The 24,832-nt window shown below is 57.2% G+C and overlaps 1 protein-coding gene across 1 annotated transcript in view; it reads right to left on the bottom strand.

Moving 5' to 3' along the window:
* CDH23 (cadherin related 23) overlaps positions 1-24,832 on the bottom strand; it is a 392,002-nt gene that overhangs the window by 96,657 nt on the left and 270,513 nt on the right. Inside the window, 10 exon segments of the mRNA XM_034663592.1 lie at positions 1,337-1,450; positions 3,220-3,372; positions 4,800-4,842; positions 4,844-5,020; positions 7,206-7,351; positions 7,680-7,869; positions 13,787-13,894; positions 15,092-15,204; positions 18,829-18,945; positions 20,608-20,680. Coding sequence (XP_034519483.1) covers positions 1,337-1,450; positions 3,220-3,372; positions 4,800-4,842; positions 4,844-5,020; positions 7,206-7,351; positions 7,680-7,869; positions 13,787-13,894; positions 15,092-15,204; positions 18,829-18,945; positions 20,608-20,680 — 1,234 coding nt within the window.

Raw genomic sequence — 24,832 nt, 5'->3', positions numbered from 1 at the left:
GCCCAATGTTCAGGCCTCTAGGAGCGGGCCCTACCGGACTGCAGCCTCCTCCGACCCAGTGTACGTCACGCCATGAGCCAGTTCCTCACGCGCACGCACGCACGCACGCACGCACAGCTCTTTCCCACAGCCAGCTCTCTGCCTGGGCTGGCACCTCTCTGCCTGGGCTGGCAGTAGGGAGCCTGAAAGGCACTCCCCGCTTCTTGACTTACTGAAACCTGACTTGGCCTGCAAGGTGGTGACAGGCAGGTGTCTGTCCAGTCCTGGAGAGCCCTCTGAGAACCCTACCTTCCTGACTCTGAGGCCTGGGCTTCGGGGCAGGTCTGCCCATCCGGCGGCACCAGGGACAGGCACGTGATTAAGGTCTAACTAGCACATCTCTCCTCCCTTGGCCTAGACGAGGGCTTCAGGGACAGGCTCTGGGGCAGATGAACTCCTCAGAGCTCCTCGGGGCCTTCAGCTGGGAAGACCAGCAAAGAGACAATGCTCTCTCCCTGCTGCTGCTCTTGAACCCAAAAGGATTAAGGCCAGGGCTGCAGCAACCACTGGCCACTCCGTCAGCCAGAGAATGAGGGCAACACACGGAGGCAGAGCTGGCCACAGTGGAGAGAGTGAGGCCTCATGGTACCACCCGGGCCCCAAATCCAGTGCTACCTGAAGCTCCATCGCCCTATTGACTGGTTTTGTGAGCCCATATTGCTTAAGGTAGCTTGTTTTAAAACTTGCAACCGAGGGGTGCCTGGGGGGCTCAGTCGTTAAGCGTCTGTCTTCAGCTCAGGTCATGATCCCAGGGTCCTGGGATCAAGCCCTGCATCGGGCTCCCTGCTCTGCTGGGAGCCTGCTTCTTCCTCTCCCACTTCCCCTGCTTGTGTTCCCTCTCTTGCTGGCTGTCAAATAAATTAAATCTTTAAAAAAAAAACCAACAAAAAACCATGCAACTGAGACTCCTAACTGATCCAAAGACATTCCCAGCTGCCTCTTCCTCTAAGAAGACTTTCTTGATCACACCCTTCCCCTAACATGTTTCCACATCCCTTTGTGCCTGATACTCTGGGCTCTCCCCCTCCCCCTTTCTGCCTCGCTTGGCCTGGTGTTGCAGTGATCTGTCTACACCACACCATCTGAGCGGCTTGCATGTGGCACTGCAGGCTAAGCCCCCGGCCTGCCAGGGCTCAGCGATACGCTGGATGTCCGGCTGCCCTTTCTCCACTGACGTCAAGACACAGCCTCTGCTCAAGGCCTGGCTCCTGGGGTCAGGCCCAGCTGGCCCTCGAAGGGCACCCCACTAGACCGCCCAGAGCCATGCTGGTGGTGTGCAGGGAGGGTTGGGGCATACCGATGGCCTCCAGGACAAGCGTGTATGTGGCTGTGGTCTCCCGGTCCAGGCTTACTACTGTTCTTACAACGGCGTCACGGTAGCCAACGCTGAACTTCCCATCCACGTTTCCACCTGTGGGCCAAAGACAGCGAAGCCTCTGTGAGGAACCAGGGCTCCTGCCAGGGAAAGGGCGGTGGCACCCCAGCTCTGCTCCTGGGCCAGGGGGTAGTCGGGGAAGAGAAGGCCATGCTGCCCATTTAGCCCTGCCTGAGGACAGGGTTCGGCGGGTGGGGGTGGGGCTCTGATGAGGGTGTGGCTTGTGTGGGCTCAGGTGGGGGTGCCAAACGCCTGAAATCATAAGGGGTGAACATTCATTAAGCACCTCCTGCATACCAGGCACTTCACGTGGACTCTTCCATCCCGTTTGTACTATCATAAGACCTTTAGTGAGGCTACGTGTGTTGCCCTGGGTTACAGTCACCTAGTTTGGGTGTAAGACTCCAACTTGGCATTCTGATTCCTGAGCCTGCGTCCTTCATTCTGCCACCTGCGCATCTGGTAGGAGCGTCTGAGCAGATAACCTGGGTTGAGGCTTTTATAGGTGGCTGGGGACTTTGGGTCAGCTAAGATTTTTCCAGGCCCCTAATCTTGGACTCTCTGAGTGGGGACCCCTGGAGGCTCCATGGAGTGAAGAGTAGGGGCAGGTGGCCAGGGTGGGATGTGGGAGGGTCTTCTCTCCAAGGTGGACAGGAAAGGACTCCATCTGAACTGTGAAGACCCCTCCTGGTCCAGCTGGCAGGCTATGTGGCGATCTGGACAGCAGAGGGCGCTGAGGCACCGGCTTTGGGCCAGCTTGGACCAGGACCCTGCTTGGCTCCTTGAAGAATGAGCAAATTAAAATCTGAGAGTCCCAGCTGGGAGGGCTCTCAGCAGGTCAGCAGGAACTGGCCACTTTGGGGCACTGGGAAATCATCCTGGGAGCTGCCAGGTGCTGTCTTTTCCTTACGGGGTTTGCCCCTGGGGAAAAGCCCTGACCCCTTTGTGGATGGTCTGAAGCACCGTTCACATGGACAAAATCTGGCTCCTAGGGGGTGGGAGAGAAACTGAGGCACAAGTAGTGCTAGGTGCTGACCCGTGACTGCTCCGCGTGGGGGACCTTGATAATGAAGCTTTTCTTGGAGCAGTGTTGAGGACTAGACTGTGAAGAGGCAGCCTGAGAGCTACTGCAAGCAGGGATGGGCTGTGAAGCTGGGATTCCTTGCTCCAGGGGCAGAGGTGTCAGGGAGACTGGTGCGTGCACTGAATGCATGTGCAGACACTTATTTGCATACGAGCTGGTGGGTAACGAGGCTGCAGGCAGGTCATGGACAGAGAGAAGACTGAGCCAGTAATGTGGCGAAGGGACAGCTAAGGAATTGCCCCCCAGCATCCCAGCATCTCAGGTGTGTCTGGGACTAAAGCATGCTGGGAAACCGTTCTAATCCAGGCATGACTAATACATGGCATGTTTACCACCACCTCCCGAGCCTACCGTCATGGCAGACATCACTAATTGATCATGACCCCCTTTCTCCTGTTGAGCCAGGACATGGCCTCATAGGATGTCTCCACAGCTCTCTACTGGGTATTTGTGTGCTAAACCCATTTTATTTAGAAATACTGAAACCATTAGTCTCTAAACAGACAGGAATTCTCATGAGTGAAGGGTCCCTGGGGAAAGACAAGACCACAGTCTTCCAGTCACGGCTTTATCACCTTGACATGGGGGTGGAGGGGGGCAGGGCTCCTCCCCAGGAGTCCCTCCAGACTGAATCTCGGTAAGTTCCCCCAATAGGGGGAACTGAATAGGCTTGGGCGGCCCCCAGTGAGCCAGGCCAGAGGAGGGGCGGCGGCGGGCACACCTGTGATGAAGTAGCTGAGCTCGGCATTGAGGCCCGCGTCATCGTCCGTGCAGTTCAGCCAGACCACCCGGAACTCGCGCGGCACGTCCTCGGACACGGAGACGTTGTACGTGGCCGGGAAGAAGGTGGGCGTCTCGTCGTTCACGTCCAGCACTGCGGGCAGAGTCAGCACACGGGGCTAGGCCTGGCTTCTGCTCCAGAAAGCCCGGTGCCAGAGGCGGTGAGTGACACGTCTCGGTGGTGAGCCGAGGGCCCCACGCCTGCCAGGGTCAGGACAGAGCTGACCAGAGCTCCTCGGCCTCCCACGGCCCTGTTCCCCGGGAGGTTCGGCGCTGCTGCTGGCATCCAAGCCAGGAGAGAAAACCCCAGGGCCTCTCTCCAGTATGTGCCTCACAACAAGAGCGGTGAGGATGATGGCGGGGACAGTGACAGCTCAGCTCCCCCCCGTGTCAAGCCTGTGCTAAGTGCTTCCCGGGCAGCACCCCGTGTGCCTCTCCTAACACCCTCAGGAGGCAGGCATTCTTAAACACAGCAGATAGGGGAGGGGACAGGAGCTCAGAGCAGTTGAGTCACTTGTCCCAAGTCACATAGCAAGTGAGTGGCAGGGTTGGGGTCTCGGGGAGGCCCGTCCCTAGTCTGTCATGAGGTCCCAGGAAAACAGCTGGCTTTGAGGGTTACCCCCACCCCCCTGCAAGAAAAGTTTAATTTCCCTTAAAGATTTGTTTTCTCAGCTGATGGGGCTTGGGACAATCTTCACAGTGAAATGACCTTACGTCCCCACTTTGGCTCCTCGTTGTGATAACACCAGGAGAAATGATGGGCTTGTTTAAGGACCTGGCTTCTGCGGAGTCAGGGAGAAAAAGCTTCTCTGAGAGGACTGAGCACCTCCCTTGCAGTCACTGGCACACAAGCGGGTCCCCACACTGGCACCAGGAACCCACAAGGCAAGCGTGGGACCAAGAGATGAGAGAACGCCTGGGCATGGCTCGGGCTGTGACTAAGGAGGGCACACGGTTGTACGGAGCTAACCCCCATCGGCCCCGAGCCCGCGGAGGCCGGCAGCAGCCAGAGAACAGGCCCCATCTTGCCCGCCACGCTCTGTACTTACTTTATTTCCCTGTGGTTAGTGCTGCCCCTTTGGCAGCAACTCGTGCCAATGTCCCTGCTTTGTCCCAAGGACTAAAGATACGACCAGAACGGAGGAGGAATCCTAAGTGGCCTTGGCCCTGCCCTTCCCCTGCCTGCAGCTAACCCTGAGGGCCCCACCCACCCCTGCGCAAGTCCTCTCTGCTGTTTGCCAGGCTCAAAGACGCTGGGAGGGATCGGGGACCTTGGCAGTGGGTCCAGGCCCCGGGGGGTACTGAAGGCAGTGGCTCGGTGGGGAGAAGGCTCTGCTGGCATTTTGGACTTGGTGGAGGCAAAGACTGAATGGCATGGTTGAGGAGGTGCCCCCGTTAGCAAGGCATCCTGTGTCCCCATAGACAGGGACAGCAGCGGCGGTCGTGGGCTCCCCAGCCTGTCCGGCACCACTCCAGGGCCCAGGAGCTCACCGCGCGGTAGGAGGCACCCCCGCCTCTCACCTCGGATGGTGAGCGTGCTGGTGGCGCTCTTGGTGGGCGTGCCCCGCGTCGCTGGCCACGACGCGCAGCTGGTACTCGGCGATGCGCTCGCGGTCCAACTCCGCGCTGGTGACCACCACGCCACTGGAGCTGTTGATGAGGAAGTCCATGCGGGGCATGCCCACCTGCATGCGGTAGGACACCAGCCCGTTCAGGCCCTCGTCCAGGTCGACGGCCACCACCTGACGGAAAGCAGGGGCCACGTGAGGGGTGGGGGCAGGAGGACTTTGCGCCTGAGCAGGACCCCCCTCCTTCCCACTGACCAATGCTCAGCTCTAGCCAGACACGCCCGCTTCCCTCAGCGCCTTGGGCCAGGCCACTGTGCCCAGTGCCCCTTCCCAGATGCTAAGAGCGCAGCATGTCAGAGCTGAAGGCATCCAGATACATCAGGTGGGACCAGGGGGCGGGGTGGGGAAGGCACTTCCCAGAACGAGAGTCTTGCTCCCCATAGCCTTCCCCTTCAACACCCTGTTCTCCTTGGCAAGCCCCCCAGATGGACCCTGGCTGGCTCAGGGCTCCGAACTGCATAGGGTTCTAGCAGGCTTCCTGGCTGCTGGTCAGACAACAAGATGATGGAAAGGCTCAGTGTTTAAGTCACTTGATGATTTATTATTTTGAAAACGTCGTTCGAGGCCATGTGTAGGCAAGCACCTTCCAGATCCCTACACTGTTCCCGTCTGCTCCTCCAGTCCTGAGGAGAGTTCTCCTGACTCAAGACCCTGATACATTGAAAGTTTCACAGAGGAAGATTCAAACCCTTTGAGCACATGTGAGGAACAGTTAAAATAAAAGCTTTGGATTAGGCCAAGACTCTCAAGAGTGAAAGACGTCAAGGTCATCTAGTCTAACAACCCACAAGCTGGACAAGAGGGTGTCCACTCAGCTTGAATGCTTTCCAGGATGGGGGGCTCACTACTTCTAATTTATCTGCATACAGTGCTAATTCCTGGAGAAAGTTCTTACACCCATCCAACGGAAATCACTATCTGTCCAGGTTGTAGGGGGGACTGGGGAACGCATGGGTCCTGTCAGAACCCTCTTCCTGTATCTGAGGACTGTTCCCAAGCTAAATGCTCCAGCTCCTTCAATCGTCTTTCCACGCCTGAGCCAGTTCCTCTGTGAACTCAGAAGCTGCGCTATCTGCAATGTCTCTGAGCCCCTGGAGAATGGGCTGGGAAGGGGGGAGCCCATTGCTTCTCTCACCCACTCCCCCATCCCCCATTTGGGGACTGCTCCTCAGGGACTGGCGGCCATTCCCTGGATTGCGGCTCCCCCTGCTGGGCGTTTGGGAGAATGTCCTGCTGGAGAGCTGGCTCCCTGGGACCTTCAAAGACCGCTGCTAATCTCCTCTCACAGATGAAGAAACTGAGGCACAGCAGGCCTGCAGGGCATCGCCAAGGTTACCTACTGCGGCATCCCGACAACCCTGTCTTCTTCGAGTGGGATCAGGCTAACTCTTTGCCACTGGATCCCACTGTGTCTCAGGTATAAACCCCCACGACAGACACCTGACAACGAGCACGTCAGCCACCCTGGATCTCCCGCAGTCCAAGTACCACCTTGCTGGACAAGCGTGTCTGGCTGAATCCCCACGGCACAGCCAGGCAGGTACGAGTCTGAGCCCCATTTCGCAGGTGAGAAAACCGAGGCCCTGTGAGGCTGTTTGCTCTAGGTCACACAGCTCCCAAGTAGAGGAGCTGGGATCCGCGCTCACGTTGGGTGCGCTCCAAGGCCCATGCTTTAATCACGAGGGCCTTCCAGCATCTCTAAAGGGCACCATCCTTCCCGAATGGGTCCCTTCAGGGCCTCCTTGACAGAGGGTGAAGGAGCAGGAGGCAGAGGGGCCGGGTTCAAGATCAGGCCCTACCTCTTCTTGGCCACAAGTCTCTTTAAGTCTCCTGCCAAGTGGGGGGAGTACCCCCCCAGCTGTGTGGAGCTGCTTTGGGGCTGATGGGAGAGTGACCTGCCCACACAGGCAGGGTGCCTGGGTCACACCCATCAACCTTCTCTGTGTTCTAGAACCAGCTACAGGCTTGGGGTGTTGAGGCTCTTGGGCCGGACTTCCATAATCAGCACCTGCTTGACTTGGCTTCCCAGAATCCTGTCATCTCCCTTGGCACTTTCCCTCCACCATCCAAATTCACCAGTCCTTTAAGACCCAGCTCAAGCCCCTCCTCCTCCAGGAAGCCTTCCACCACATCTCTCAGAGCACTGGCTCTCCAAGGCCGGCACAGACTGTGTCCTGTCTGGTGATCTTGGCTGGCATCCCCTGCTAGGCGCCCAGGGCCTCCTCTGCCCTCTTGTTGGCTGGGTGAGACGAGGTGAGGGAGACAGATCAGGAGCTCAGGCCAGGAAGGGGAAACTCACCTGGTAGACAGAGACCCCGGCTGGAGTGCCTTCCAGCACCTCAGCCACGAAAGGCAGGTTCTGGAAAGTGGGGTCGTTGTCGTTGAGGTCCAAGAGGTTCACAAACACCGTGGCACTGCTCGTGGCTCTCAGAGGGGGACTGCCACCTGGGGGCACCAGGGAGAGGGAAAGAGGGGTGCAAAAGAGACAGGGAGAAAGGGGAGTGGGGAGAGGGAGGCAGGCTCAGTGACGTTTCCATCCCAGGGGTCCCTCCAGGGAGCAGCCTGGGCCTCGCACCCCCAGCCCCACCCCCTGAGGGTACCCTGGGGGCCCGCCACTGGCAGGTGGGTGTTACCCCATCCTTAGCGATCATGACACAGCCCTCCTGTACCCAGGCCTCAGGACCCAGGGAGGACAAGTCAGTGGGAGAGGCCCCCAGGACCCTGAGAGTCAGGGGCCACTGCCAAGCTGTGTGGGGCTGCGAGGGGCACGTACAGTCGGTGACGGCGATGATAATCTCACGCATCAGCTCCGCCTCGCGGGGGTCGGGGTTCTCCCGATCCAGGGTCACGTGCGTGGTGCGGATCTTGCCTGTGCTGCTGTTGAGGCTGTAGAACTTGTTGGGTGGCTGGATGCTGTACACCAGGGTGCCGTTCTCGCCCAGGTCCGGGTCCACGGCCACCACCTGCCAGGAGGGAGCCCATCCTCCACTGAGCCCAGCGTGCTCCGGGCTGCCTGCCCAGGTTGTCTGAGCTCACACTCCAGTCCCTCCCTCCCTCCCGGCTCCAGTAGGGGGGCTGATGGGGGATGGGAGGCAGGACATTCACAGGATGGGTCAGCAGTGGAAGTCTTGAGCTCCTCGGCTTCTTCACCCCCCCAGTCTTACCCTTAGGCCAGGCCCTTTCCCCACTTAAGCGCCAGCCTTCTGATTTGTAGAAGCAGCCCCTGCATGCACCAGTCTATGGGAAGCGCTCTGCAGCTCACTCAGGCCAGGCCCTCCTGTACGAGTAGGGGGGGGGGCAGCCCCGTGAGGAGATCTACAATGATGTGCATTTCACGCACGAGGCTCAGCGGCTCAGCGAGGCTCCCAAGGTCTCTCAGCCTGAAGCGGCCCTGCTGTCCCTCCGGAGCCCACCCCACGCTAGCAGCCAGCAGGCCACGCTGTCCACACATCTTTGTGTCACTGCTTTCCAGACATGTGGGGTAACATGTGGGCTTTGGGAGAAGCAGGGGTGCCCAGTAGGTCCCTGATCATGGAATCTTTGGGGATTAGGAATTCCTCGGGAGGCTGGGAAGGGCTGAAGAGGCGGAACCTTTGGCTGAGCTTTGGGAAGACTCTGAAACCCTGGATTTGGGGAACCGGATACTTCTCAAACCTTCTCTTCCTTCCTTTGAACTCTTTGGGAGGCAATTTGAAAAGAATTAGGCTTCTGGGACAGCAGGAATGACAGGGCAGGGGAAGGGATCCGTGGACAAGCCACCCGGGTTTAGAGGGTGGGTCCCAGCAAGTTGGGGCTGTTGTGGGGCTGAGGGGGGGAGGCTGGAGGAGAGAGGGGGCTGAGTCTCCCTGCCTGAGAAGGGGGAGGGCCTTTAACTCTCCAGGCCCCCCACTTGGCTCCCCACCCGTAAGTGCCCTCCTAACCCAGGGCAACGGCCAGAACCCCTTCTCTCTCCGTCCCCACGCCTGCCAATCTCCCGCTTTGCGGGAAACCTCTCTAGCATGTACCACCCCCAAGGGGAGGCAGAACTCAGGGAGGCACGGGCCAGGCTCAAGGTCACACAGCACGGGCCTTGAGGCTGACCCAGCTCCCACCCTGGAGGCCTCCCAGGGTCCCAGGACAGCAGCAGTACCTGCCCTGAAGCTCATCCCTTGCCCTGTGCTACAGAGCTCACTGTGGCACCAGAGGTGGACAAGATCAATGGCAGGGGTGTGGTGACCGCAGTCCCCAGGGCCGCATCAGGACAGTGTCATTCTTAACTCCAGGACACTCGGCGATGACGGCCTGGCCTCGTCAGCCCCTTCATCTTACTTGATGTGGGCCATTTTGTGCTTTGGCAGCAGAATCTGTCCCTCCTCTGGCTTAGTCCCCCACCGGAGGTGTCTCTGGGGCCACCAGACCAGAACAGACAGATGGGCTGCCCTGGCCGAGGGCCCTCATCTTGCCCCTGGGTCTGGAATGGCCAGGGAGAGGGGCCCGAGCTGGCACTGAACTCTGAGCCCCACAGGGCCGCCTCCTGCTTCAGAGAGGTGGGAGGGGAGCGGGTGCACCAGGCTGCACCAGGGAGCAGGGGTGCGGGGAAGGCCCAAGGGGCCCTTGCTGTGCTATGGGGCAGGTCACCTTAGTTTTCCCAGCCTCTAAAAGGGGACCCCTGCATTGACAACAGGAGGCAGGGCTCTTAGGCATGCAGGGTGTCACTTCAGCCAGGCAAGTCATTCCACTGACGGACAAAGGCGACCAGCAAGCCTTGCATTTCTACAGCACGTCTCTGGGCGGGGGCGGGGGCTTAACCCCATTTTTCCGGATGGGGAAACTGAGGTACAGAGCAGTTAAACGACCTGTTCCTGGCTAGCAGCTTGTTGCTGAACGTGCGGAGATCAATTTTACATGATTGGGGGGGGGGTTTCTCTTCTCTTCCTGCCCCTGAGCGCGAATGCCCGAGGATGCCTGGGGTAGCTGCTTCCAAGGGACCCTAGATGGGGGCTGGGCCCCGGCTTCCGCCTCTCGGCCCACTCCCTGGCAGGGTGGGGGCACAGGAGCGGGCTGCCGGCTGTGGCCCCTCCTGCAGGCCCCCCCTCCCGGGGCAACTGTGCAGAGTCTCAGCACTCTCCCTCTTCATTTCCCGTGTCACTGTCGTTTTTCTCGGGCCTGACGGAGAATAATTCTCTCCCTCCCCCCTCTCTTATTTTGCTGGAGGGCTTTGAAAGGCTCTAAATCAATGCCCATCAGCCAGGTCCTTGAAGGAACCTGCAGGAGCCAGGAGGGAGGGTTGGGCCAAAATCTCACTTGCAAACGGAGAAGGGCCAAGCTGCAAGCTCACGCTGGGGCAGGTGCATGCCCTGGGTGCACGGACGTGCACGCCGACACACGCGCGGGGACAGCTCCTGGGGCACCAGGATGCAGGCACACGCTTGTCTACACACAGCTCTCACAAGTCACTGGCATTTGGGAGAGTTGTGGGGCGAACACACTGATCTCCCTCTGACAAGGAAGACCCGACCTGGCCTGGCAGAGCTGGGGGGCCAGGTAAAGTGAGGAAGAAAGGTGAACAATCCCTCAAGGACTAGCATTTGCCAGTGCTTGAATTCCTACAATGCACTTGGCACTGCGCTAGGCACTGGGGTTCAACAGCAAGCAAGACGGCTCTGATTCCCGCAGGGGAGGCGTGGTGACCACCACTATCACGAATCCATCACTCAGCAGGTGGCTGGTTAAACACGGACCGGACCGTAACTCTATCAGGCGGGGACTCCTACTAGCCCCATTCTCTAGGTAAGAAAATTACAGCACAGAAAGGTGAGGTGACTTGCCTAAGGTCACAGAGCTGGTAAGGAATGTGTCTGGGATTAGACCCTAGCCATTTTGGGACCAGAGGCTGCCCGCTTAATCACTAAGCTACAATGTGTCAGAATAAGCTAGCAACCTAGTAAAGAAATAAACGCTGAGGTGGGATCAGTTCCGGAAGAAACAGTGTAGAGAGAGGGCAGGGTTATGTGAGGCAGGGTGGTCAGGGAGGGCCTCTCCGAGGAAGCGGGATTTTAGGCTGGGACAGGTAGAGGAGAAAGAGGTAGCCCTGGGAAAAGCAGAGGTGGGGGGTAGAGGGAGAGGAATGCTCTGCAGGCAGAGTGTCTCAGGGGAGGAAGAGTTTACTGGGTTCCGGAGGCTGAGAGGCCAGCATGCATGGTTGGGGGGACTGAGTGTGGGAAAGGTGGTGGGACAGGTGTCGGAGGTGGGCAGCCCCTATGCAAACATGGCCTCCTCCTTGACGTCACCTCTGGGTCAGCTGCCCCTCCCCAACTCCCTTTCTCCATCTCAGCCACAGCCCCCACTTCACCCAGGGCCACTGCGTGGCCTTAGAAGGCTTCACAGAGCCCCCATTGGTATCACAGCATACCCACATATAAATGCCTACAAACCATAAAATTTAACCAGATTTTTTGACTGTTCCTTTTGAAATTATTTCGCCACGACAAATTGGACTAATAGATGGGCTTCTTGATTTCTAGTTTCCTGGCCACCATTCACACATAGCTGGGAATTCCAGAGAATTCTGAAAATTCTTAAGAATTCTAGAAAATCTAACCTACAACTTGTCTTTAAATGCGATGAAATTTTTTCAAACACTAATTGTCATAATATATTTGGTAGATGTTTGATATCACAAGTTCTAATTTTGAGTTCGCCCTTTTCTGTTTGAACTTCTGAGTCATGACGTTTTGTTTTCAGGTCTCAGACACGGAAACACTTGGGGGTCCCCACCCTGTAGCCGCCCCACACCAGGGGAGGAACGGCCATGCGAAGCCCTTACTGAGTGGTGGGTTCACATGTCCGTCTCCCTGGAGGTAAAGGAGGGGCATGTCCCTCCGGAAGAACTGTGGCTTTAACACAGGGTGGGATGGGAACCAGTGGTGGGTTCAAGCAGAAAAGTGACAGAAAGCTCCCTGAAAATGGAGGGGAGCCTTGCTCCCCTCTGTACTCCTGAGCTTGGCGGGAACAGGGCCTGGCACACAGCAGGGGCCCACTGAAGTTCTGCTGAGGTTCCTGGAGAGTGACAGCCCTGGGTAGCAAGCCTCCGGCCTATTGTCCACACCTGCTAATGGCTCAGAAGGCTGTGAGGAAGGCTGGAGACCCACAGAAGGCCACTGGAGACCAGATCCTGGGAAATGCCCAAGGTCAAGCGCAGTCCCAGTCCAGCAAACCTCTTGGTCTGGCAGGTGGATTCTTCAAAAACGGCCTGCCCTGGCTGGTGTCCCATGCAGCCATTTTCTCCCAGAGACACCTATCTCGCCCTTCAGTTCCTCTGCAAGGACTTTCACAGAGACATAAAGCAAAGGTAGGAGTTGACCAGACAGGTGCTCGAGGTAGGCTCTTTTGGGGTTCGGGTTGGGGGGGAGTTGTCTTGGCTAAACCCCAAGTGCCCACAAGATGGCAGCAGAGAGTACCCACAAGCTCTCGAGCCCTAGAGAGAGCGGAGGAACCAGCCTAAGGTAGTGGTTTCCACACCTGGTAGGTCCCTTGCTTGAAAGAATCCTCCCCCGGGGCCTTCGAAAACCAGATTCCAGGCCCTACTAGAATCTCTGGGAGAGGACCCACTCCCCAGGTGAAAGTCATTCAGATCTTGAACACGTGGAAAGGAGGACAGGAAGCTCCCTTTGACACTGACATCCTCCCCCTTCTAGACTCTGTCCCTACTGGCTGTGGTTGGTGAGGGGTCGGGGTGGGAAGGCTAGGCCTCACCAGGGTGGGGCAACCTTCCTGAAGAGCTAGATGTGAAATTTTCCCTCCCTTCTCTCATCCCACCCACGTTCTCCAGGTACTCAGGACCTCAGCCACCTGCCAGGACACCCTGAACCAGCAGAGATGGAGGGCTGGGCCGGGTAGTTTCCACATCAGACAGACCCAGGCTCAAGTCCTGACACAACCTCTTACTAGCTCTGGGACCCTGGGCAGACCCCTCAAACTCCAAGACCCAGTTTCCTCCATAGTCCGACGGGAGCCCTGACTCCACCTGCCCCGTGAGATCGTGATGAGGATGAGAGCGAACGCAGGAGAAGGCCTCAGGCAGCACCCGGCCCACTGCCGGCATTCAATATGTGGGGTTCCCATGAACTATCAGGTTCACGTCTGTCACGGCTGGCTCAGTGGCTCTGGGGCTGGACTCTGGGGATAAACCACCTCAAATGAAACCAAATGGGGCACAAGGGTGAGGAGAGACGACCTCACACGTGTGAACCCCAGAGCCGATCAAGGGGGGTGCTCAACCCTGGCTTTTCTCATCTTCCCCAGGACGCTGGCTCCAGTCCAGACTCCTGAGACTTTGGCCAAATCTCCCCTGCTCCCCAGTCTGAGTCCTATCCCTACACACAGTGCACACAGGGGCCTGCGCAAACCTGGAATATTCCTGGGCGAACTTCAGACACCCCACTGGGGTGGCCCTGGGGTCTGCCTTTAGGGACAGGAGCGGTGAAGGAAAGGTGGGGGACAGAGCCTACGTTGTGTGTCTTGAGAAGGTGGCTGGCACCTTGCCAGGGAGGGTGGGGGCACTCCTGTGGGCACAGACGGAGTCCTTGGGCCTTGGCAAGTGTGCTTACTAGCTGAACCAGCCCTAGCTGCCTCAGCGCTGTCCCTGAGCTGCTCGCGCTCCCTTTGACAAAGCCTGAAGAAGCCCACTGCCTCTGAGGACCGGGCGAGGGCTTTCCCCCAGCTTCTGACTACCTTCCACCATGCAAGAGAGCTTCCGGAATTCTGCTCCGTGGGCTGGCTCAGAGGGAAACAGGAAGTCCGTCGGTCCCACATGGGCCGGCCCGTAGGGCTCACGTGGGAATGGCAGACACCCCAAGAAGGGCAGCCTGGCAGTTCTGCTGTCCCACCACCACCACTTACTGTGGTCACATCGGAGTCTGGAGGGGTCATCTCCACCAGGTTGATGTAGTAGGGGGCATCCTTCCAGGTGGGGTGGTTGTCGTTGATGTCCAGGAGGGTGATGTTCACCTGCAGGGCCACGAGGGGCAGAGGGGGAGGAGCCTGGCTGAGTGGGGTGGGGGGGCCACGAGAGAGCGCACTCTGGGGCCTATGGGGCATCTCAGCCAGAATTCTATGGGCTCCACCCACTTTGGGGGCCTCGGGGCAGGCCCTGGGCTTTCTAGCAGCAGAGAGCCAGGTCCCTCCAGGAGGAGAGAGTTTAGCAGAGGGATGAATGCCATGACCCCTGAAGTTCTTCCTGTAACCGGGGACATCTCTCAGCCATCCCAGGCTTGGCAGAAGGTGACAGACAGGGTCGGGGACCTGGCAGGATCCCTCGAGATTCCATCAGTCTCAGCTACGAGCCAAGCAATTTCCCTGCTCACCTGCCACCCAGGTAAATTATTTATAGGGCTCAGAATCCTATTAGCAGGGGTCTCCCAGGATGAAATGGGGTTCTGGGGATTTTTCTGCCAAGTCTCTGGCCAGCCGACACCAACCCCCACCCCTCTGGCAGAGCAAGGATGGGGGACAGCTGCTGTGGGTAGGGTGAGGGTCAGGCAGAGAGGTCAGGGAGGGCTCCTGAGGGAGAGCCAGAGAAAGCAAGTAGGATCAGGAGGGGAGGTGGCTAGAGGGACTTGTCAGCGGGTCTTCCTACTTCCTCTCCATAGGTGGCTTCCTGCTTCTCACTGCCCCCCGGACCCCCTATCTCTTCTGCAGCCCAGAGCTCAGTCAGGACCCTCAGATATCCTTTCTCTAGCTTCCTATATCTGAGGCAACTTGGTGGGATGGTAAGGCCTTGGATGGGGGTTCTGGGCCTTGATGGGTCCTACTTACTCATGGGAGGGAAATCTAGGCATCATTTCACACCAGGTCAGGGGCCCTGCTTCTTGTTTGGAGCCACTCCTTCTGGCAGGAACACCTGCTCCTTGTAGGAGTCCTGAGGGAGGGGTCTCTGGAGCTCATCCAGACTTGCCCAGCTGGTCTTTTGGGGACAGGGGAGGAACATTTGTCCCTCCTGGGTCCCCCATGTCCCAGGTGGGAATGCCTTTCTTCCCCCTAGCTGCAGTGGCCCTAGGGCTGACCTTGGCTGATGGTGAGCTGGGAACTGCCACCCTCACCCCGCTCCCAGTGCATCAGGACACAGGTGCAACCTGCAGATGGGCTGGGGAGCAGCGCCTGGGCGGCAGGTGGGGAGCAGGGGGCACGGGAGGGGTGGGCACTCACAGTGGCAATGCCGGTTTTCTGGTTGTGGCCCACACCCCCGTCCACGGCTCTCACGATGAGGATGTATTCAGACTTGGTCTCACGGTCAAGCAGGGAGGTGGTGGTGATTTCGCCTGCAGGACAGAGGGATGGGGTGGGCCGGGGAGAGGGCAGGGAAGGAAGGAGAGAGTGAGGGACATGGGCACGATGTGGCAGCATGGGTGCAAGTGTGTCTCCGTGTGTGTGCACGTGCTGGGGGTGTGGGGTGGCGCTCTTGAGGGGAGAGAAGGTAGCACACATGCCCTGGGAACCAGAACCTCCGAGATGGCAATATAACCCCCCGACAGGGAAGCATTTTTGCGTGTGGGACAATGTAGGTGGATAAGGGGGCTAAGAGCTGGGGAATAGGGCGGGAGCAGCCCTGGCCTCAAGCTCGGTCACAAAAGACCTCTTTTTCAGACTTCTGACATGATCTTACTGGCGCTGTCACTTGAGACTTGTTACTTAAATCCTCCGTGCCTCAGTTTCCTCATCTGGTCAAAAGGGAAAAGTAATAAGGGGCTGTTGGGGTATTAATCTGGTCGACATCACAGAAGGCTTAGAACGGTGCCTGGCATTGTTTGTTCAGAAAGTCACAGAAAAACAGGGATGACACTGAAACGTATGATGTGTTTTACACACGTTCACGCTGGTGACTCATTACTGGGCAAGTCAACCCATAATGCATTCAGAATAGTCATAATTTCCGCAGTGACCTTATAACGTGATTCTCTTGCCCTGAGGTGTTTTTTTTTTAGTGTATAAGCGAGTTATTCCATTAACTACAAACATTTAAAACTGACCACTTATTGGTCTGTTTTTGGCTTTTCTTTGTATTTTGGTGTAACTGAAACACGGAGGTCACCCTGGTAACGTGGAGTGGTGTGCTGGTGTTTGATAACTGGCTCCCCAAAGCAAGCAAAAATAAATAAATAAATAAAGCAAGCATTTGCTGATTTCCATGGTGTTAATAGTCCCACCAGGGCCACTGTAAGTGACTTGATGGCCTCGAACAAGGAGTGGAGATGCTTGAACTTGGCTCTCGGGGCAGGTGTGAGCCGGTCCCTGCCAGCCTCACACATGGTAGGCAGGCTATGTACCTTTGACCTGGGCCATGCTTTGAGGACAGTGAGGCCCAGATCGGAATTCCGATTATGGCCCTTTCTATACGTTTGGCCTTGGAAAAGTTAATTTCTTCGAGCCTCAATTTTCTCATCTGTAAAATGGAGATTAGTATGCCTTCCAACCAGAGCTCTTGTGAGGATTAAATAATTAAATAATCAACAGAGCTATGGGTAAAGCTCCCAGCACACAGAAAACGCTTACTGCCTTTTCCAGACTCTGAGAATTCCCTAAGGCCGGGAGTAGATACCATCCATTATTTTTATCCCCTTTGCCTGAGCTGTGCCGCCTGAGGCAAGTTACTCAACTTCTCTGTGCACAGTTTATCCTACCATAAAATAAGGGAGCTGCACCAGATGGTCTCACATCTCCCTCCCTGCCATGCTGGCCTGTCCCCTGACCCGTGAAGGGCTGAGCAGGGAGCTGGGGTGGGGACAGGGCTGTGAAGTCACTAAGGCCAGAAACAAAAGACTGGCAAAGGTCAGCCCACCAGGCCATGTTCCTTGCTGGGGCGGTGTCGATTAATTGGCAGGGCGAGGAAGAAATTAATCTCTAAAAAGTTTTAAGCATGAACTTGTCGGCATGATAGATGGCTCCTCCTGTCTGGGAAATTAGATCCAATTAAGGCCACCTTTGTGGAGCAGGCCTGGCTAATTTGACCGAGGAGCTCAGAGGAAAACACTTACACCTTCATAGCTGAAGGAGCTGTGTTAAGGCAGCAAGAAAATGTCCATGTCATTATTAAAGGCCCCAGGGTGGAGATGTGGTCCCTAGCTGGGGAGGCAGCCGGGTGCTGAAAGGTCAGCGAGCCCATCATCAGATGTGGGCAGCGGCGTGCGGCTCTAACGTGGCTTATATTATGTAGCACGTAAAGTCTGGGCTCCGGACTCAGAAGTTCAGGCTCTCCAAGTCCTCGGTCAAGTTACTCAACTTGCGCTATGTACCAATTTCGCCATCTGGAAAATAAGGGCGATGCTGGTACCTGTCTCTGAGTGGCGAAGGCGGTAAACCAGCAGGATGCTGCTCTGAGCACCTGCTCATGGTCATGAGTGATATTATTCTGAGCCTCCTGGAAATGCGGGCTCACCGGGGGCAGATACTCCCGAGAGCAGGGAGGAAGGCCCCCATCGTGTCAGAGGTGGAGCGAGAGGCTCAGGACGGCCCCGGACAGGTCTCGCCTTGTACATGTCAGAACTGTCTGCTCCCCTCGCTTCCAGGAAAAGGGGATGAAAGAAAGCCTGAAGGCAGACTTGAACGGTAGGATGCATGGGTCACAGGAAGACTTAATGCCTCCCCCAGCCACCTGTAGCAGGGCTGGCCAGCGTCCACCAGACCCCTGCTCTCTTTCTCAGGCTAGAATGCCTGCTGCAAAGGGGCTGTCAGGCCAGAAATGACTTTCCCAGGCTGCCATCTGTCTAGGTGGGGCTATCGCCTGGTTCTGGCCAAGAGGATGCGGGCAGAAGTGATGCATGTCACCTCCAGTCTTGGCCTATACATATCTCCTTAGACAGCACTCCAGGCTCTCTTCCCCCATGCAGTGACCTTGAAGCCACAACATGGAAGGTGCCTGGGTCCCAGAATCTCCATGTGCAGGGTGGTCCCCTGAACATGACATTGAATTGCTGGGAATTTCTGTTGTGTTGAGCCACTGAGATTTCAGGGTTGGCCAGCTTGGCACCTTCAGTGCCCTTACCTAATACAGAAATGGGTATTTAGAAGTGGGGGGCCTTGCATGCCCACTAAGTAGACCGGGAACCCTATGAGGGCAGGTCACATATAATTCCATCCTGTGCCCCAGCACCCAGCACCCGACGGACAGCAGGCCCCCACTGACACCGAATGAATATATGAATGAATGTCCAGGGGCCTCCTATTCCTTCCCAGCTTCTGACCTGGGGTCTCTTGTTGCTTTTTTCCTCCCTCTTCCCCCCCAGCTTCAAGGGAGAGAGATCAGGAGGGAGGCACAGAGAGAAAGGAGAAGAAAGCTAAGAGTTCCATGGACTGAGCCAGGGGCCGGGGATAGGAGCCCCTGGTGAAAAAGGCCAAAGGGAATGATGAGGAAGATGTCACTGTGTCAGCACCTGCTGCGTGCCAGGGATTACTCTCGGGAGTGCTCCCTCTAACAACTCGTGTGCTCCACACTCCACCCCTAACACGACCATCCTTGTTCTGCAGGGGGGAAACCAAGGCACACGCTGTGTTAAGAAGAGGAGTCAGGGTTCAAGAAATACGCCTGCAGCTGACGGAGGGGGATGTGGAGGCTTGAGGAAAGAGATGACCCGTGGTATGTTAGGGGTGGTATGTTAGCCAGCTGTTTGTAAAACGGAACACATTTTAAACATAACAGGCTCTTCACCATTGAAAGGCCTCCTTTAGTGGATACATTCATATCCCAATTTTTTTAGGGGGGGCGGGTAAGATCACTAGTCACACTCAAGGTCATATGTCAGGATGAAACCAGGTGCTCCAAGCCGGCATGCTCCATCCAGATGAGGGCTTCCTGGGAAAGGGAGGGAGAACTTGGCTCCGGGGCGGATCCCGGGCTGGGCATGGGGAGTCGGCCTGAGGTGGGGAGGATGGGGACCATGGGGGCTCACCTGAGCGGGCGTTGATCCGAAACTGGGAGGAGCCTTCCAAGGAGTAGATGATGGACTCCTGACCGTACTCCCGGGAGCGGTCCAGGTCCGTGGCGTTCAGGAACAGCACTGTGGCTCCTTCCAGGAGACAAGGCAGGGAATGCTCACCGTAGGCTCGCAGCTTCCGGCCCTGGGAGCAGACCCTGGGACCTCCTGCTGACCAGGGTCCAGGAGGCAGGAAGCCTGCCCTGGGGCACCCAGGGATGAGAGTGGGCTCAACCATCGGAGCTCCCTGGGCTGCATGGGGACAAGGCTCCATGGGAGGGGGTCCCAGAGCCTGGGGTGGATTACACCTGCCACTCTTACCCCCTCCCCCCAGAGAGTGTTCCACTGCTCTCCCCCACCTCCCTCTGGCTGCCCGCCAGAGAAAATACACTCAGATTGACCAGCTTTGACTCTGAGTCAAAAAGAAATGAAACCCTACATTAAATTATTCCACATTTATCGTATTCGATTTTGGTCTTGTTTCATCTTGTTCACAAGGGGGAATTTATAAGGGTTTTTATTTTCTCTTTAATGTCTAGTTAAGGCCCTCACCTTCATGTCCATCTCTGTGAAACCCTGGGTCAGGGCACCAGCCTTTCCAGCGGCCTTCGCCAGAGACCCTGAGAGCAGCCTGTCCTGAGGCCACATTTGCTGGGCTGTGGGCTCCAGCCCCCTCCTGTCTCCCATGGCCACCTAACGGCCACACTGAGGAGATGCAATGTGTGGACTTCTAGAGTCATGGCGGCCAGGCTGGAATCCCAGGGGACCTCTGGCAACTAAGCCTCAGCTTCTTCCTCTGTCAAATGGGTCTACCTAGAAAGCCAGCTTGTGGGGTTGTTGGTGGGGACCCCGGGGGAAAGCATGCAGGCTGCAGGCCCACGGCAGCTCTCACTGAGCCACAGACGGGGGTTACTGCAGTGTGGATGGATCAACAGTCCCGCGGGTATCAGGGGCCAGGCAGGGGGCTGTGAGATAGGTCATTCTGGCTCCTTCCGGGGAGTGCGGGGCCTCCGACTCTCAGCCTTACCCTGAGCAGGGGGACAGGCGTGTGGGCCTTGATCCACCCTTTACCTAAGCCAAAGCAGAAGAGCATTAGACGCCGTGGCGAAGGCCTCGCCTACCCAGAGGCCGCGGGGACGGCGGGGAGTACAAGGGGTTGCTTCAGCGCTGACCCCCTCCAGGGGATGTCTGACTGGCACGGGGAAGGGTGGGTTGGGCACAGCCTGGCACCCACCCAGGAAGTCGTCAGACACCAGGAAAGTCCCATGGTGCCACAGAAGGTCACCCTGCAGATGCAGCAAGTCCTAATCTGGGGGTTTGCCCCACTGGAATAGCCCACCCTGGATGTAAGGGTGAGCTGTCAGCCTGACGCAAGGACACAGCGGGTCCCCGGGAACACAAATGTGGAGCTGGTGGTCCTGGGTCTGCAAGCTGGGCCCTACCGCCAGAGACGTGGCTGTGAGATGAGTGTTCCCTTCTATTTCTCTCATAGGAACATAGGCCAGCCTGGCCTCACAGCGCTGTGATTCAGTACTCTGTACACGCTCGCTTAGTCAAGGCTGTTCCATCACTGGTCAGTGACCGCCCTCTCCCCTGCTAGATTGCAGCCGAAGGAGAGTGGGGACCCAGTACCCAGCCGAGTGCCTGCACATAGTAGGTGCTCTGTAAACAGTTGCTGGCTGGCGGGTAACTGGGCTTGTCATGGGTGTGTCTGCTGGCTTCCTGGCCTCACAGCCTCCCCGCCAGGGCCCGTACCTGCCATGATGTTCTCCACCACTGAGACGAAGTAGGCAGGCTTGCTGAAGGTGGGCGGGTTGTCATTCTCATCCTGGATGGAAGGGAAACAGACAGGTTGTTGGAGCCAGGGAGGCCGTCAGGGCTGGTCAGCTGTCCAAGGGGAGGCTGGTGTTGCCGGCATGGAGAAGCTTTGGCCTTGCTGTACAACCAGAGCCAGGTGGGGTGTCATGGGGGAGGGGGCTGGGTGCTCCCCTGGCTGGGCTACAGTTCGGGGAGGGAGGACAGGCCTTGGGGAGACATGTAAGGGCCAGGAAGATGGAGAAGGAGGGCAGCAGGTGGAGCTGTCTATACTCCCAGCTTCCCTGCTCTCCCGCTGGTCTTGCAGCGCTGCTCCAAACGTACCCTGTTCTGCTCAGCTCGTCATCCTCCATGCTGGGGGTGCCCACTCGAAACTTCCCTCCCAGCTCCCCAAGATGACGGTGGAAGGTTCTAGGACCCTCTCCACCAGAAGTGAAGGGAGAAAGGAGCACCCCGGCCCTGAAGTGTGCAGTGGTGGGCAGACGGGGTCAGGTGGCTCCCAGAGCCCGAATTCCAGGCCCCTCTGCACACATAAGACCATGGCTCCTCCAGCCACCGGGGCAAACCCTGGCCCTCCCTCCCTTCCAGCTCCGACACCCCTGGATCTCGAGCAGCCCCGCGCCCTGCCCAGCCTCCACCAGAGACCAGGTCTGAGGGACAGTGGCCAGGGGCTGGTGCAGGCCGAGGGGCTGAACGGGCACAGCCTCGGCCTCCTCCTGCTCTCCCTCTTCCTCTGTCTCCCTCTTCCACACTTGGCGCAATTTCTATACCCTTTAAGACTCTGGTCCTCACCCACTGCTTTTTGTAATCAGTCAACATGAATTTCTTCCTGTTCATCTCTTGGAGGAAGCCCCACTGGCCCCCTGACTCGGAGCCTTCTCCTCTTCCCCTGGAAGCCCTGGGGGTGGTGGCCAATGGGAGTCTCCAGGCTGTAGTGTTCATGGCACGTGCTCCCACAGGGCCTCCTTCCTCCTGGACCCAGGAGCTCTTTGAGGAGAAAACTCCCGTAGAAGCCCCCTTTGCTGGTGTTACTTATAGCTGAGCAGCGATGAAAGAGAGGGAGGCATGACAGCTGGCCGTCCACGCCTTGGAACTTTAGAGAATCCCATCCTGCCGGATTGCAGGTGCCCAGAAGGGAATGCTGCTCTTCTCCTTCCCCAGCCTGTCCCCTGGCTCTGGGCTGCACGCCAGCGCCCCCCGCCTCAGAGAACTGGCAGCATGAAGACTCTCCTGACATCCGGGGTCCCGACAGCATGCTGGGGCATCCCCCTGGTGCAGGTGCGAGGGCCCCATATACGTATATATTTAAGCCTTCTGCTTGGCTGCGCGAGACGGCACCGAGAATGTCAGTGACAGAGCATGAGGCAGAAACTTATTAGCGGTGATATTTCCCTGGGCCCTGGCACTGCATTCGCTATTAGTTCTAATTCAGTGGCTCCCTCTACAAAAGCTTATTGTCCCCTAATGGGAAATCTACAAACCAAGTTTGACTTCTTTATTAAAAACCAACAAGCAGTGGGTGAAAAGGAATCACCTGGCCCCTTTCGCCCACCCCTTTTTCCTTCAGGAGCCTTGTCGCCCTGATCTGCCTCTCCCCACCCCCAACCTGTGCCTCTCCCCACCCCCAACCTGTGCTGGAAGGGCTGTCATGAACTTCTCATCTCTCATCTTCACTGGGTTTCCCCTCCTCCCCACCCTCAGTTGAGAGAAAATCCCTTCGGTGGACGGAGGAGGCAGCTTAGCCAAGTGACAGCTACTTAAAAATCACCCACGTGCAAAATCAACCCAAAGGCGGTGACCTTTTCAAGTGTGGTCCTTAGATACAAGTGACTACACCATCCCAAAGCCCTGCTCAAGAGATGTTCACTCACAGCCAAGGTGGCACCTGTCTTTGTTGCCAGACCCCTCACCCCCTCCTGATCTGCAGGACAGCTTTGAGGGAATTTGAAAAGGACCCTTTCTGCTGGGCTCTGGTAGCTCCAGGCAGAGTGGATCCCTGCCCCCACCCGCCCCTGCACATGGAGACCCTGCTGTCTGGGTTCAGGGAGGGAGGAAAGGCTGCAGACCTCTCTTTTATCCACAGTGAATGAGAAGTTAATCTGGCTCCTTGGCTACCCTCTTCCTGCTTGCTTGGGCTCCTCTGGAGAAGCTGAGGCAAAAGGAGAAAGAGGCCCTTTCTGGGTTCCTTCACTGAGCCACAGGTTGGGAAGCTGGGGTTTGGGGCAGTCCCTGGGTTTCAAGATCCCATCGGGGCAGACCTTTGAAGGCTTTGCTACTCCAAGTGTGGTCCCCTGACCTGAAGCATCAATATTGGCTGGAGTTTGTTGGGAATGCAGAGCCTCAGCCCTTGTTAGACTCACTAAATAAGAATGTGCATTTTAAGATCTCCAGGAGATTCGCATGAACCTTGAGGTCCGCTGGTCTCAATCGCAGGAAGATAGGGATTTCTAAGGCTTCAGGCCTAGGACTGTAGTGGAAAGGATGTGAACTCAGGAGTCAGGTCAGGATTCAAATCCTAGCTTACTAGGACTGGAAGCAAATCCAAGTGCCACTTACTAGCCAGGGAGTGAGGAAGGCACTGGGAATCCTGGACCTGCTCCGTTGGCTCATCTGTGGAATGGGATTGGGAGTGACTGTGTCATGTGAAAGCACCTGACCTGTTAGTGGCTCTCAAGAAGCTTTAACTTCCATGTGACCAGTTCTGCCTGTCCATCCCTTGGCTGGCGTAGAACACCTCAATTATTTCCTGACACCTCCCCTCTTCTCACCCTCTCCCTCATCTGCGTCCCCCAAACTGAGAGCGAGTTCCTTTCTGGCTGAGTTCTCCGGAATTCCCATGTATAGTGGAGATAGCCTGGAGCACAGATGCTGCCGATGGTATGCACGCCTGTCTTATCAGCCGCGCCAACAGCCAACATTACAGGTGCCAAGTGCCACCTGCGTGATCTCACTTAATCCTCACAACAATACCATGACGCAGTACCATGATTATCCCCATTTTGCAGATGAAGAAACTGAGATTCAGAGAGACAGAGAGTTAAGGACCCCAGGTCACGGAATTAGAGAGTGGCAGAGCCGGTTTTCAAAGCCATACTATGTTCCTTCCTCCATTCTTTGAGGAGGGGGGCAGGTTTCACAGACACCTTTGCATACCTCCCAGCCCTACTGCTGCACCTGGTGCAGGCAAAAGCCACTGTGCCTGAGCAGAGAACACCAGCTGGTTGAAAATGATGGGTGGGTCGCCCGGGCATAGGAGCATGACCAGAACTGGGGCGCTTTGGGGGCTGTGTTTAATCAAGATTGGTAAACCTAGGGCTGGGGTCACGTGGAGAAGAATACCAAGACGTGGTCATGACTGGCAGGGAATGCATTCTGGTTCTTTGGTGCCCCCCGCCTCGGTGCTTCAAAGCGGGGGACTGTGGATAAAAGGAAGAGTGTTTAGGCTCCTGTAGATCTTCTCTTTCCCAGCCCCCCACTCTCCCCAGCCTCCCACCACTCCCTGAAACCTGTGGGGTCCCAGACTCTCCGTCCCTTTGCTGGGTCTTCACAGCCTCACCCTCCAACGCCACCCCTAAATCCTGTTCCTGCATGCCCACCTGCAGGGCTCCCCCCAGGGCATCACCATCCACCTCGTCATTGCCAGCCCTTCCTATGCAGCAAGCAAGAAAGGTTCCCTGCCCAGACAAGGACTGTCCCACTCAGCAGCTGGCTCTGGAGCCTCCGGTTTGGGCTGAGAGGATGGGGCTTGGTAAAGCCAGGTGTGGGCCACTGCCAGAGGCTGCTGGTAAAGCCGTGTGGGACAGGATGGTCACCCAGCACGCCTGCTCTGGAAGGGATTTTCCTGACTGTATGTCAGATCACGGCATATCTCCTAACCTGACAATCTGATCTAATCCTCCTGGAGCCCATAACGCACTAACTCTTCCATCAGCACGCATTCACCCACTCCTGCAGGCAGCAGCCTTTATGAGATGGGGGTGGGGGGGCGTGCTTGTGCATGCACAGCGGGGAGGTCTCTGCTGGGGAAAGGCCCACTGGTGCCCAGTCGGACCATGCTCTGCATCCTTGGGATCGCGAGGGGCGCGGCATGGGGCAAATGAACCAGCGTGGAGATGGAGACCGTGACTGATAATTTCAGACATGGAGAGCACTAACGTGTGCTTGA

This window comes from Ailuropoda melanoleuca, chromosome 6 (assembly GCF_002007445.2).
Source record: "Ailuropoda melanoleuca isolate Jingjing chromosome 6, ASM200744v2, whole genome shotgun sequence".
In the NCBI taxonomy this organism is placed as follows: domain Eukaryota; kingdom Metazoa; phylum Chordata; class Mammalia; order Carnivora; family Ursidae; genus Ailuropoda; species Ailuropoda melanoleuca.
Note: the sequence above shows the minus strand (reverse complement) of the source record. Positions and strands in the feature narration are given on the sequence as shown.